The sequence below is a fragment of the Trichechus manatus genome, unplaced genomic scaffold (assembly GCF_000243295.1).
Source record: "Trichechus manatus latirostris isolate Lorelei unplaced genomic scaffold, TriManLat1.0 scaffold00091, whole genome shotgun sequence".
Classification (NCBI taxonomy): Eukaryota; Metazoa; Chordata; class Mammalia; order Sirenia; family Trichechidae; genus Trichechus; species Trichechus manatus.
In genome coordinates this window covers 5,791,062-5,805,174 of record NW_004444027.1, presented here as the reverse complement: position 1 = coordinate 5,805,174, position 14,113 = coordinate 5,791,062, and the positions used below count along the sequence as shown (strand labels likewise).

At 38.6% G+C, this 14,113-nt stretch overlaps 1 protein-coding gene across 2 annotated transcripts in view; it reads left to right on the top strand.

Moving 5' to 3' along the window:
* INTS9 (integrator complex subunit 9) overlaps positions 1-14,113 on the top strand; it is a 157,717-nt gene that overhangs the window by 81,233 nt on the left and 62,371 nt on the right. For both annotated transcript variants that reach the window (XM_004382191.2, XM_023736736.1), the window contains 3 exons: positions 1,883-1,945; positions 5,225-5,364; positions 7,268-7,354. In XM_004382191.2, the coding sequence (XP_004382248.1) occupies positions 1,883-1,945; positions 5,225-5,364; positions 7,268-7,354 (290 nt within the window). The remainder of the gene's footprint in view (positions 1-1,882; positions 1,946-5,224; positions 5,365-7,267; positions 7,355-14,113) is intronic.

The following is a 14,113-nucleotide window of genomic DNA, read 5'->3' as shown; positions in this document are numbered from 1 at the left end:
ATAACTGTCTCTAATCCTGCCTCATTAACATCATAGAGGTAGGATTTACAACACATAGGAAAATCACATCAGATGACAAAATGGTGGACAGTCACACAATACTGGGAATCATGGCTTAGCTAAGTTGATGCACATTTTTGGAGGACACGATTCAATCCATAACACTGGTTAACAGTACTCACATAAGAACAAGAGTTGACAGGAAATACTCTATCAGGGTTCTGATATGAGACCCACAAAGGATAGTAAAATTAAAAAGGAAAATAACATATAGTTAACACATAATTTTCAGATAAAGATTGAGAGTAAAATCATTCAGACTCTGGTATATAAATATGTGTGTGTGTCTATGTGTATGAACAAATATATGTTCAATGACTAATGGAAACACTATAGAACAAAACTATAACATCATTCTCCTGGGAAGAGCAAAGCAAACTGTCAACCAATTTATATCTTTTACTGGTTTCGTTATACAGTCGTAGATAGCTTTGGCCTTGATGGCAGAAAAAATTAGTTTATGTTATGAGAAAGGAACAGTTTAGATAAACTTGAAGAATGTAATCAGTGTCACTGAATTGTACATGTAGAAATTGTTGAATTGGTATATTTTCTCGTATGTATATTCTCAACAACAACAAAAATTAAATAAAATTTTTAAAAACTTCTCTGTAGACTTAAGTTTAAAGTGTCAGTGAGAGAAGAAAACAACTCTGATGGCCTTCTGGAAGCATTGTAGCAGATAGACCTTGTTGGTGACCCACTCATATCTCTGGGGTCTTACCACTTCAGTGTGCTGTATCAGAATTCTGGCCGCCAATATCTGTTTCAGTTTACCTGAGAGTGTTTTTTCCAAAGCTGCACAAAATGCAGAAGTTGTTATGTAAATATCTCAGGCGCGTTACCTCTCAGTAGGATAACTCTAAGATGTTTGCTTTATACTATTTCTCAGAGTTTCCCTACGGGAATAAGTGCCAATTGCCCACAGTGGTATGTGGCTCAATAAAGTATTGTTTATCAGCCACCCTCCTGTCCCTGTATTACTTCCCCATTCTCCTGCTGTGTTTTCAGCACCTCCTGTATAGTAAACTCCTTGCTCTCAACCACTTTCTCAGGGTCTACTTCTGGAGCAACCCAAACTAAGACAGATACGTTAAATATGATAGGTCCTGGGTGAGGTAGGAAGTTGCAGTATGTTTTTTTTCTTCTGAATGAATACATTTAGTTTATAATCCCAAATAAATTGTATTTGCTGCAAGGGCACAGATTATATTCATAGTTGTGGTGGGGTGGTTTTACCCCTACCACCTATTCTTCACCCACCTCCTTACTTTGCCCTTTCCTCCAATTCTTGGTAGGAGGAGAAAGAGGCTGTAAGTAATTTGTCTAGGGCTATGACCAGTAACCTGATTGCATAACAGAGTCACTGGAGATGCTTGTTACAAATACAGATTCCATGGCTGCCTCCTCGCAGTTTCTAATCCCTTAAGTCTTATCTTAAATAGGGGCCAGGAATCTTTATTTTTATCAGTGCCCCCAGATAATTCTGATGTTTCTGGTATGGTCTATATAAGCATTATTTGAAAACCATTGGATCATGGGTTATGAAGCAGCATGTGCCTACATGTGGCTTCCCTGAAGAAGCATCAAGAGCTGTGCATTGTCCTGAGACTGCCACCAACCAGTGTTTTTACCCTGAGTAAGACACTTAGCCTCCCGAGCCTAAACAAGGAACAATTGACTTAAATAACCTTTCCACTTCCCTACAGCTCTAGCAGTCTATGATTTTTCATGAAAAGTTGGTTTGAGGATTAAATTTCTTTGGTGTTATGTCTGTTGGATATCTCTTCCTATAGATATTTTTCCTTTTCATTTCTTTTAGGAGCTAAAGGAGTGCTCAGGTCATGTATTTGTGGATTCTGTGCCTGAATTCTGCTTACCAGAGGTAAGATTAAAGTTAATGTTATTGTAGAAACAAAGCATATGCTATAATCTCTCCAAATGAAATCTAGAAAGCATTTTAAGGGGCTTAGCTTCCTGTTTTCAACTTGAAATGACTCTGTTTTTCCAGACACATAGTTATACTAAATATGAACATTTTGGAGGTTTTTATATTATATATAAATAATTTAAGTCACTCTCTTTTTCCTCTCCCTAACTCGCCATAAATCCCCACTAACACTTCTAGAGCACAGTTTTGAACAAGGTAAGGAAATAGCTCAAACCTTTCAGTTTTGTAATTATAATGTCTGCATTGCTTAGATTGGAGCCCCGGTGGTGCAGTGGTTGAGAGTTCAGCTGCTAACCAAAAGGTCAGCAGTTTGAATCCATCAACCGCTCCTTGGAAACCCTATGGTGCAGTTCTACTCTGTCCTATAGGGTCTCTGTGAGTCAGAATCAACTTAACGGCAACGGATTTTTTTGGTTTTATGCTAAAATTAACCATGCTTTTTTTCCTAATCTTGTTTACAGTGGGTAATTGAAAATTGATGTTATCCAGTAAAATGTAAAAATTCTTGCTGACTTGAAATATATTGAATATTGCATGAAATGCATGAATTCTGAACTGAGTCATGGATATCTGTCACATACATATTATTATCCTAGTGAGACTTGTTTTAAGAGTTGTAAGGGTTTGGGGCCAGTTTTATAGTTTTAAAGGAAAATAATTAGTTTCCATTATTTTTAAAGGAAATTAATCAATCTTAGCTGACAGGCCTAATCCTCATAGTGGCCTAAGGTGGGATTCTCAACAGACAGATGAAGTGTAAGGAAGCCAGTAGCTATTCCAGGGTTCCCGAGGAAATCAGTGAGAAGCTGCTGCCCAGTGGATTATAATGCCTGTAGAAAATACTTTCACAATTCAGTGTCAAAGAGAAAAGAAAAATTGGAGTGCAGTTTGCCTTATTTTCCATTCTTCCCTTTGATATTCTGCAAACTTTTTTCTCTTTCTTTGAAGTAAGTGTATATGCCCTTTTGGGATGCCAGAGAGAAAGAGAAGAAGAAAGAGAGAAGGACGTGATAACCGAAGGTGGCAGTTTGAGATACAGTAGTAAGAAGAGCGAAGGTAGAGAGTTACCGAGAATCCTGAGCTCTCCCTCACTGCTATTGAATCTTTTTGTCATCCTCATTTGTCATTTAGAAATTGATGGGGCAGTTTCCCATCTGTTTGAAGATTCCTAATCCCATGTGCTACATTTATTTTCAGTCCACCACATATGGCACTGACTACTACAATCTTCAGTTTATGGGCAACAATAGAGAATTTACTAATTGGTGTTCTGATAGTGTAACTTGTTACTTGCTGATTTGTGAGTGAACCAGGGAGACCCAATCCCAGTCCTCATGGAATTTATAATCTAGTACAATTACATTAAATACTTTTGTATCCCTCACAGGATCTAGTACAGTATGGTAAGCAACCAATAAATTATGGTTATTTTGACCCAATTTAACATCTACAGAATCCAAGCGTTTGTATATAACAATTTGCTCTCCATGTCTGATGTCCTTGATGTCATCCCACAACTCATTTGGTCTTCAGTTATTGGTTTTCAGTGCGTCAAATCTGTTCTTGAGATAGTCTCTTAATTCAGTTGGGATATACTCAGAGTTGTACTTTGGCTGTAAAAGACTGGTAGGACTTAAATATATGGGGAAAACATTCCATTCTATTAATTCAGCAATCGAATCTTCAATAAATTTACCAAGTATGAGTAGCAGTGTTCCTCAACTACTAACCTGTCTTTTCCCTTTCCACATTACCTTAATAATGGAGTAAAAGACCACGGCAAAGTCATAGAAGCTTCCCAGACACATCCAAATGCCCTGAGAAACAGAGCTACTGGGCTGAGGGATGAGGACCATAGTCTTAGGGACATCTAGCCCAATTGACATAACATAGTCTATAAAGAAAATGTTCTATATCCGACTGTGGCAAGTAGCAACTGGAGTCTCAAAAGCTTGTAGGCAGCCATCTAATATACACCTACTAGTCCCATCCCAGCTGGAGCAAAGGAGAATTAAGAAGAGCAAAGACACAAGGGAAAGTTTATTCCAAAGGAGTAATGGACCACAACTACTACAGCCTCCACCAGACTGAGCTCAGAACAACTAGATAGTGCCTGGTTACCACCACCAGCTGCTGTGGCAGGGATCACAATAGAGGGTCCCAGGCAGAGCTGGAGAAAAATACAGAACAAAATTCAAATTCACAAAAATAAAAATAAAGAAGACCAGGCTTGCTGGTCTGACAGAGATGGAGAAACCTCGAGTTTTTGGCCCCCAAGTGACCAGACACCCTTTTAACTCAGTACTGAAGTCATTCCTGAGGTTCACCCTTCAGCCAAAGATTAGGCAGGTCAGTGGGACGTGACAGACATACTTCATAGTTCAGTCATGTATATGAGACTAATGGGCATATCAGCTCAAAAGCAAAGACAAGAAGGCAGGAAGGAACAACAAAACTGGACGAATGGAAACGGAACCTGGGGTGGAGAAGCTGAGCGTGTTGACACATTGCAGAGATGACAACCAATGTCAGAAAACAATTTGGTTGTTAACTGTTTAATGAGAAACTAATTTGCTCTCTAAACTTTCACCTAAATCGCAATTTAAAAAATAAGTAAATAATGGAGTAAAAGGGTGGACTTGGGCTTAAGATTAGGCTAGAATATAAGAATATACTTTCATGACTGCCCATATATATTTTATATACATATATATATATATATATGCTCTGTATCTAACACTAGTAGTCAAAAGTTGCCTCCCACATTTAACATTTGAAGATCTGGTTTCTGTGTGCTTCTTTCCCTGTTTCTCATTAGTCTGCAGCAACGGTGCATTACATTCTAGTATGGCCTTATAGCTTATATTGCTCTCTCTGCTTCAAGTTACCTGGTTTCACTTGCCAGGCAACCTCTGCTGAGACATCCTGTTATCATTTATCCTCATGTGTCTAACTCAGAACTGTGTCCTAGTAAAATCAGAGTGCTGCTGGTGGACTGGCTACTTTCTCATTTTTCGCAATCCTGTCCTGCTACTTGGTGTCAGTATTAGCAAATATTCTAAAATGAGAGAATAGAAGTATTGCAGGAAAGGCATCATTATTCTGTAGTACAAAAACTACTTCTCTGCATTTGGCAACATAATTTTTCAGTTACATCATGTTAATCTATGTGCCTGGAACAGATAGGTATCATTCCCTCCCCTTTCTTTTCAGACCGAGCTAATAGATCTGTCTACGGTAGATGTGATCCTCATCTCTAACTATCATTGCATGATGGCACTCCCCTACATCACTGAGCACACTGGTTTCACAGGCACCGTATATGCTACAGAACCCACTCTTCAGATCGGCAGGTGAGAATATTTATTCCTGGCCTATTAGAATGTTGCTAGAAAGCTCTTTTCCTTCATTGGTGACTTTAATTTGATGTTATGCCAGGATCAATTGTTATTTCCTTCTGAGCACCTGACACAAAGAATAGGCACACATGGTCGCCTCTCTAGATAAAGAAATGTTCGGTGGAATTCTCTAGCGTTTGTTAATCTTTTTTCTTTTCTTTTTTTACATAAACTGAAGAAAGAGTTTACAGAGATCGCTCTCCTGTGCAGATCATCCCAATTAGGGGAGGCCACAGCAATGCACAGCAAAGAGCTTCAGTGAAAAGAAACATAGCATATTTAAGAAAAGAGGAAGAAATTACATTTCTTGGCTTGCAGAATTCCCCGCCTTTTGTGGTTTAATAGAGACAGCTTTTAGAAAACAGGGAATGAGTAATTAGATGAGTAAGTTGTCGTTACTGTTGATGGAGTGAAACTCAGGACTCTAAAAACTGTAAAGTCTTCCTTTGACTTTGAGAATACTCTGCCATCTCTTTCTTAGCTCCTACTAAGCCTTCGTGATATAGCTATTTGCTGTAAGTAACCATAGCATTATTTAGTGAGAAAAAAAAAAGAAAACTACCCCAGGAAAAAGAATTGTTTTGAAATAAATTGACAGGTATGGCATAAGTTGAAACTATCAGGACCCAAAATATGGGAACTAGGAGTCCACAGACTCCTGAGTTTGGGTTCTAGTGTCTTGGCAGATGTCTAGCAAGATAGAATTACTGGAAATGAAACAAAATATTTACTTGTTTCTTTGTCAAGCCATATTGCCTGCAGTGTGTACAGAAAAACAGGGATCTGAGGAAGGGCCATTACAGGAAAGTAAAACACTCAAAGTAATAGATCAATTTCAATGAGACGATAAGCTAAAAACATTAGACTCTAGTCTGAAAACTTTAAACCATGAAGATGAACATACCAGACTATTCTCATGAAAGCTACAGTCAGAGTGGTAATGAGCTTGGTTCCCAATTCTTGGAATTCTGGAACAAGCATTGCTCCTTCATGACTGAAGGAGACAGTATTAGGACTAAATAAACAAATGGAAAAAAATGAAGTTCAGTATTCAAATGGTAATAAACTTATGGCTTGTTGTATGCATATGTTGAGTGTGAAAGGATTTAAGACAGCATGGATTATCTATACTAGATTATGAAGGGGAATTCAAGATGTTGAAATTCTATTTCTAGCCTTTGGCCATCCTCTAGCCATCAAGAATTTATAACAGTTGTCTGTCCCATGTATTCCCCGTATCATTTGTACCGTTGAGCCAATAGAGTGAGATGTTTCTTAGGATCTCTCCACTCTGATTCCGTGGCTAATTCATCTTGTGATCTTCAGAGCCCATCCTTTTGCACTTTCTTTAGTTAAGTTTTTAGAATTAGTCCTAAGAGTATTCTTCCACATAAATTTTGTTATTTCCTAAAACATGTCAAGAAAATTTATCAGTTTAAAATGATCATTTAATATTGTCATTTAAAAAACAGCCACTACTCCTACCCCTGCTGCCACTAAAATCAGGTATTTCACAGTCATTTAACTTTTTCTCCTTTAGTATTTTAAGTAATAAAGACAGAGATCTTTGAGTGTTAAACCGTAGGCTTCTATATTTCAGTGTTTAGAGACAAGAAACAGACCAGGCTTGTTTTAAAGGTGAATTTAAATCATTTAAGTGTAGAATTTTTAGCATGGAAATTCAATGAAGGCTAGGTTTTTGGTTAACTTTGTGTAAAATGGTGCCCATGTTTATATGCAACAGAGAGGAAGAAGAAGGTGGAGGATGGCAAGTCCATTTCTCCTGACTACTGTGTTAGAACATTGTGTTTTTATGATATTTTTATGAATATTCATCACTTTTTTTGTTTAAACTCAGGCTCCTCATGGAAGAGCTGGTGAATTTTATTGAAAGAGTGCCAAAGGCTCAGTCTGCCTCCTTTTGGAAGAATAAAGATGTACAGCGGTAAGGAATATTCCTCCCTTTTTCTGTTGTCCGTAGAGCCTTATGCTTTCCAAAGTAGTCTCATTTGTTTTCTTATTTTATGTTTAAAGAGTTACACTGTCATAACTAAAGATTTTCTTTTCCCTATTTTATGAAAGGGTTTAATTTGATTCAACCAGAATTTTTTGGGAGGCAACTATGTGATGGGTACAGGAGTTTTTAGAAATTAGTAGAATGGTGGCTTTATCTTTGAGGTGCTCAAAGTTTAGTGGAAAATCTGACAGTTAAACAGGTAAATTACAATCCCACATGGCATGTATTGTAAGAGATGTCTGACCACAGTGCTTCAGGCATTCGGAAAAATAATTCTCTCTGCTGAAGGGAAGCTGAGGAAGACATTACTTAGGAAATAATAATTAAGGTGGGTCTTGTAGGGAAAAAGAAGGACTTTTCTAGATTGAAAAAAAGATGGAGGAGAGTGGTCCAGGCAGAGCATCACAGAACATAGAGTATTCAGGGAACAGTGAGAACGTCATTTTGGATTAGGGCAGGTAGATAGGTGAAAGATTAAATTGAAGAGGTAAGCTGGAGTGAGATGAAGAATCTAACATGTGCAGTTTAAATTTTATATTCTAGAGAATGGGAAGTCCTTCAGTAGAGGCTTATAAGGAGGAGAATGACAGGATTGTATTTATTTTGGAGAAAGTAATTCTGGAAGCACCATAGAGGATGGACAGGAGTACAGAGATACAGGGGCAGGAAGACCAGGAGTGGGTCTGTTTCACAAGCCCAGGGGGATCGCAGAGGCCTGAGTTAAGGCAGTAGCAGCAAGCATGAAGAAGAGTGGTCTAGCTTAAAAGAAATTTCAGAGAGAGAATTAAAAAGAATTGGTAAGATTTGTAAAAAGAGGCTAGGAAAGAAGTAATTAGGAAGGTGAGAGGAGAGCTGACTATGACAGCCTAGTAGCCAAGGGAATACAAGATAGGTAATATCATGTAAGATGCAGATGAGGCCATTGGCTATGGAAATTAGGAAGTCATTAACAGTCTCAGAGAGATTAGTTTCAGTAGAGTGTTAGGATCAGAAACCAGTTTGTAAGAGGCAAAGTAAATAGAATTATAGACAGCTTCATTTCACTTCCATTCTCTGTTATTGAAATTGGTAACTAAGGACGCTCATCATTCTTAATATACTGGGATCTCTATAACCCCAGCAACTGCTGACTTCATCTCCTAGGCACCACAGTAGTCCCAGCCTTCAGGTTTTAGCATTGAGAGTCTGGATTAAAAACATCCTTTGACTTCTCAGGTAGTGTATGGTCCATACACTCCTACCCAAGTCCAGGTTCTTCCAGCTGTCTTGACACTGACTTCTCTTTCCCACCAGATCAGTGATGTGTTAGTCATCTCCTTATCTAAACTTTAGAGTGTCTTAGATTTTGTGAATCTTCAACGTATAAGAATATATTTTTGTAGCTAGGAGAATATGGGTCTTTTTCTGCTGTGAATGCTTCAGAGTTGTAAGCATGTGAGTCTTCTCTATGCAATTCTTTGTAAGTATGTCATTTATTTTGTTTAACTTACGTGGCACCCACTGTGTACCAGGTACTATTCTTAGTATTTTATTCATTTAATATATCTAATCTTTCAACACCAATGGAAGCAGCAGTCAAGAAGTCAAACGATGCATTGCATCTGGCAAATCTGCTGCAGAAGACCTCTTTAAAGTGTTAAAAAGCAAGGATGTCACCTTGAGGACTAAAGGTGCACCTGACTCAAGCCATGGTATTTTTAATTGGCTCATGCGCATGCGACAGCTGTAATAAGGAAGACCAAAGAAGGATGGATGCATTTGAGTTATGGTGTTGGTGAAGAATACTGACTATACCATGGATGGCCAGAGACACACAAATATGTCTTGGGAGAAGGACAGCCAGAATGCTCCTTAAAAGTGAGCATGACGAGACTTTGTCTCACTGACTTTGGACAAGTTATCAGGAGTGACCAGTCCCCTTGAGAAGGACATCGTGCTTGGTAAAGTAGAAGGTCAATGAAACAGAGGAAGATCCTCAACAAGATGGATTGACACATTGGCTGTAGTGGTGGGCTCAAACATAGCAACATCTGTGAGGATGTCACAGTAGCGGGCATTGTTTCGTTCTGTTGTACATAGGGTCACCATGAGTCTGACTTGACAGCACCTAACAACAATAATTCTTTAAAGTCCCCATTTTACAGAAGAGAAAACAGGCACAGAGAGTTTAAGTAACAGGGTTACCCATCAGTAAGGGACAAGATCTGGAGTCAAACCCAGACAGGTTAGTTAATCTGTGCTGGGCCCCCTCTTGTGCACAAACTTCTTCTGGCATGTAAGAGGAGAAGTATATTTATCTGTGCATATTTTCTGCTATGTTTTATAGATCTTCTCTATGTTTCTGTTTTCTTGATTTGGGATATGGTGTATGTATGATTTCACATTAGGATATTTTCTGGACATGCATGTATCTGAGTCTTCTGTATGTATATGAATGGCATTCTTTTTTTTTTTACTGTACTTTAAATAAAGGTTTACAGAGCAAATTAGTTTCTCATTAAACAATTAGTACACATATTTTTTTATGACTTTGATTGCCAACCCTACGACAGATCAACACTCTCCCCTTCTCGACCTTGGGCTCTCCATTACCAGCTTTCCTGTCCCCTCCTGCCTTCTCGTCCTTGCCCCTGGGCTGGTGTGCCCTTTAGTGTCGTTTTGTTTTATGGGCCTGTCTAATCTTTGGCTGAAGGGGGAAACCTCAGGAGTGACTTCAGTACTGAGTTAAAAGGATGTCCAGGAGTTGTACTTTCAGGGTTTCTCCCATCTCTGTCAGACCAGTAAGTCTAGTCTTTTTGTGAGTTAAAATTTTGTTAAACATCCTTCTCCAGCTCTGTCCAGGACCCTCTATTGTGATCTCTGTCAGAGCAGTCAGTGGAGGTAGCCGGATACCATCTAGCTGTGCTGGACTCAGTCTGATGGAGGCTGTGGTAATTGTGGTCCAATAGTCCTTTGGACTAATCTTTCCCTTGTGTCTTTAGTTTTCTTCATTCTCCCTTGCCCCAGACAAGGTGGGGCTAGTGGAGTATCTTAGATGGCTGCTCACAAGCTTTTAAGACCCCAGACACTACTCACCAAAGTAGGATGTAGAACATATTCTTTATAAACTGTTATGCCAGTTGAGCTAGGTGTCCTCCAAGACCATGGTACCGAGCCTTCAGCCCAGTAATTTGGTCCCTCAGGGAGTTTGGATTTGTCTATGAAGCTTCCATGACCTTGCCTTGGTCAAATTGTGCTGACTTCCCCGGAATTGTGTGCTGTCTTACCCTTCACCAGTTACTACTTATCTATCTTCTGGTTAGTGTTTTTCCCTCCCCACTTCTCCCCTCCGTCGTAACCATCAAAGATTGTTTCTTTCGGTGTGTAAACCTTTTCATGTGTTTTTGTAATAGTGGTCTCATACAGTATTTGTCCATTTGTGATTGATAATGCCCTACAGATTCATCCATGTTGTGAGATGTTTCACAGATTCATCCTTGTTCTTTATTGTTTTTTATTGTTGTGTATTCCATTGTGTGTATGTACCATAGTTTGTATCCATTCACCTGTTGATGGGCATCTAGGTTTTTTCTGTCTTTTTACTATTGCGAACAATGCTGCAGTGAACATGGGTGTGCAGATGTCTATTCGTGTGGCGGCTCTTATTTGTCTAGGATATATTCCTAGGAGTAGGATTTCCGGATTGTATGCTATTTCTATTTCTAACTTTCTAAGGAAGCACCATATTGTTTTCCAAAATGTTTGTACCTTTTTGCATTCCCACCAGCAGTGCATAATAGTTCCAGTCTCCCCATAGCCTCTCCAACATTTATTTTCTGTTGTTTTGATTTGTGCCGGTAATGTCAGGGTGAGATGGAAGTTTTGATTTGGATTTCTCTAATAGCTAGTGATTGCAAGTGTTTACTCATGTGTCTGTTAGCTGCCTGAATGTCTTGTCTGGTGAAGTGTTTATTCATATCCTTTGCCCATTTTTAGTTGGATTATTTGTCTTTTTTTTGTCGAGGTGTTGGATTTTCCTATAAATTTTAAAGATTAGACCTTTGTCGGATATGTCATAGCCAAAAATCTTTTCCCAGTCTATAGGTTCTCTTTTTACTCTTTTGGTAAAGTCTGAAGTGTGTAATTTTTAGAAGATCCCAGTTATCTAGCTTATCTTCTGGTGTTCGTGATTGTTAGTTATGGTTTGTATCCTATTTATGCTGTGTATTAGGGTCTCTAGCAGTGACCCTATTTTTATTTGTATGACCTTTATAGTTTTTGATTTTATGTTTAGGTGTTTGATCTATTTTGAATTAGTTTTTGTGTATAGTGTGTGGTACGGGTCCTGTTTCATTTTCTTGCAGATGGACACCCAGTTTTGCCAGCACAATTTGTTAAAAAGACTGTCTTTTCCCCATGTAATGGACTTCGGGCCTTTGTCAAAGAGCAGGTGACCATAGGTGAATGGATTTACACCTGGGTTCTAGATTCTGTTCCACTGGTCAGTGTCTGTCGTTGTACCAGTACCAGACTGTTTTGACTATCACAGCTGTATAGTAGGTTCTGAGGTCAGGTAGTTCGAGTTCTCCTACTTTATTCTTTTTCTTCAATAGTGATTTACTTATCTGAGGCCTCTTTCCTTTCCATATAAAGTTAATGATTAGTTTTTCCATCTCGTTAAAAGATGCTATTGGTATTTGGCCCGGGATTGCATTATATTTGTAGATTGCTTTGAGTAGAATTGACATTTTCACAATGTTGTGTCTCCCTATCCACTAGCATATTTTTTTCGATTTGTGTACATCTCTTTTGGTTTCTTGCAGTAGTGTTTTGTCGTTTTCTTTGTATAGGTCTTTTACGTCCCTGGTTAGATTTATTCCTAAGTATTTTATTTTTTTTAGGGGCTATTATAAATGGTATTGCTTTCCTGATTTCCTTTTCATAGTTCTCTTTATTGGTGTATAGGAATCCAATGATTTTTGCATGTTTATCATGTATCCTACAACTATGATGAATTTTCTTTTAGTTTCAGTAGTTTTCTTGTGGAGTCCTTTGGTTTCTCTATGTATAGTATCATATCATCCACAAATAGGGATAGCTTTACTTCTTCCTTACCAATTTGGATGCTCTTTATTTCTTTTTCTTGCCGTATTGCTCTAGCTAGGACTTCCAGCACAATAGTGGGTTTTTTTTTTTTCCTGAGTTATTTATTTATTTTTATTGTGTTTTAAGTGAAAGTTGAGAATTCAAGTTAGTCTCTCATACAAAAATTTTTACATACATTGTTATGTGACCCTAGTTGCTCTCCCTATACTGTGACAGCACACTCCTCCTTTCCATTCCCGATTTCCCGTGTCCATTCAACCAGCTCCTGACCCTCTCTGCCTTCTCATCTCACCTCTGGACAAGAGCTGCCCATTTAGTCTCATGTATCTACTTGAGCTAAGAAGCACACTCTTCACGAGTATCATTTTATTCCCATAGTCCAGTCTAATCTTTGTCTGAAGAGTTGGCCTCGGGAATGGTTTCAGTTTTGGGCTGACAGAAAGTCCGGGGGCCATGCTTTCTGGATCCCCCAGTCTCAGTCAAACCATTAAGTCTGGTCTTTTTACTAGAATTTGAGTTCTTCATCCCACTTTTCTCCTGCTCCATCAGGGACTCTCTGTTGTGTTCACTGTCAGGGTGGTCATTGGTGGTAGCCAGGCACCATCTAGTTCTTCTGATCTCAGGCGATGGAGTCTCTGATTTATGTGGCCCTTTCTGTCTCTTGGGCTAATACTTTCCTTGTGTCTTTGATGTTCTTCATTCTCCTTTGCTCCAGGTGGGTTGGGACCAGTTGATGCATCTTAGATGGCTACTCGCTAGCTTTTAAGACCCCAGACTCCACTCACCAAAGTGAAATGCAGAACACTTTCTTAATAAACTTTGTTATGCCGGTTGACAACCTAGATGTCCCCTGAAACCATGGTCCCCAGACCCTTGCCCCTGCTACTCTGTCCCTCAAAGTGTTTGGTTGTATTCAGGAAATTTCTTAGCTTTGGTTTAGTCCAGTTGCCAGCACAATGTTAAATAAGAGTAGTGATAAAGGGCATCCTCATCTTGTTCCTGTTCTCAGGGGGAACATTTTAAGCCTCTCTCCATTAAGAATGATGTTTGCTGTTGGTTTTGTATAGATGCCTTTTATTATGTTGAGGAATTTCCCTTCTATGCCTATTTTGTTGAGAGTTTTTGTCAGGAATGAGTGTTGGGTTTTACTGAATGCCTTTTCTGTATCAATTGAGATGATCATATGATTCTCTTGTTTTATTTATGTGGTGGATTACATTGATTTTCTAATGTTGAACCATCCTTTCATACCTGGTATGAATCCCACTTGGCCGTAGTAGTTTTTTTTTTGTTGTTGTTTGTTTGTTTTGTTGTTGTTGTTGTTTTTGATATAATGCTGAATTCTATTAGCTAGAATTTTGTTGAGAATTTTTGCATCTGTATTCATAAGAGATATTTGTCTGTAATTTTCTTTTTTTGTGATGTCTTTGCCAGGTTTTGGTATCAGGGTTATGCTGGCTTCATAGAATGAATTCTTATATGTCCATACATTTTCTATGTTCTGAAGTAGTTTGAGTAGTACTGGTGCAAGCTCTTCTCTGAATGTTTGGTAGAATTCTCCAGTGAAGCCATCTGGGCCAGGCCTTTTTTTTTTTTTTTTTT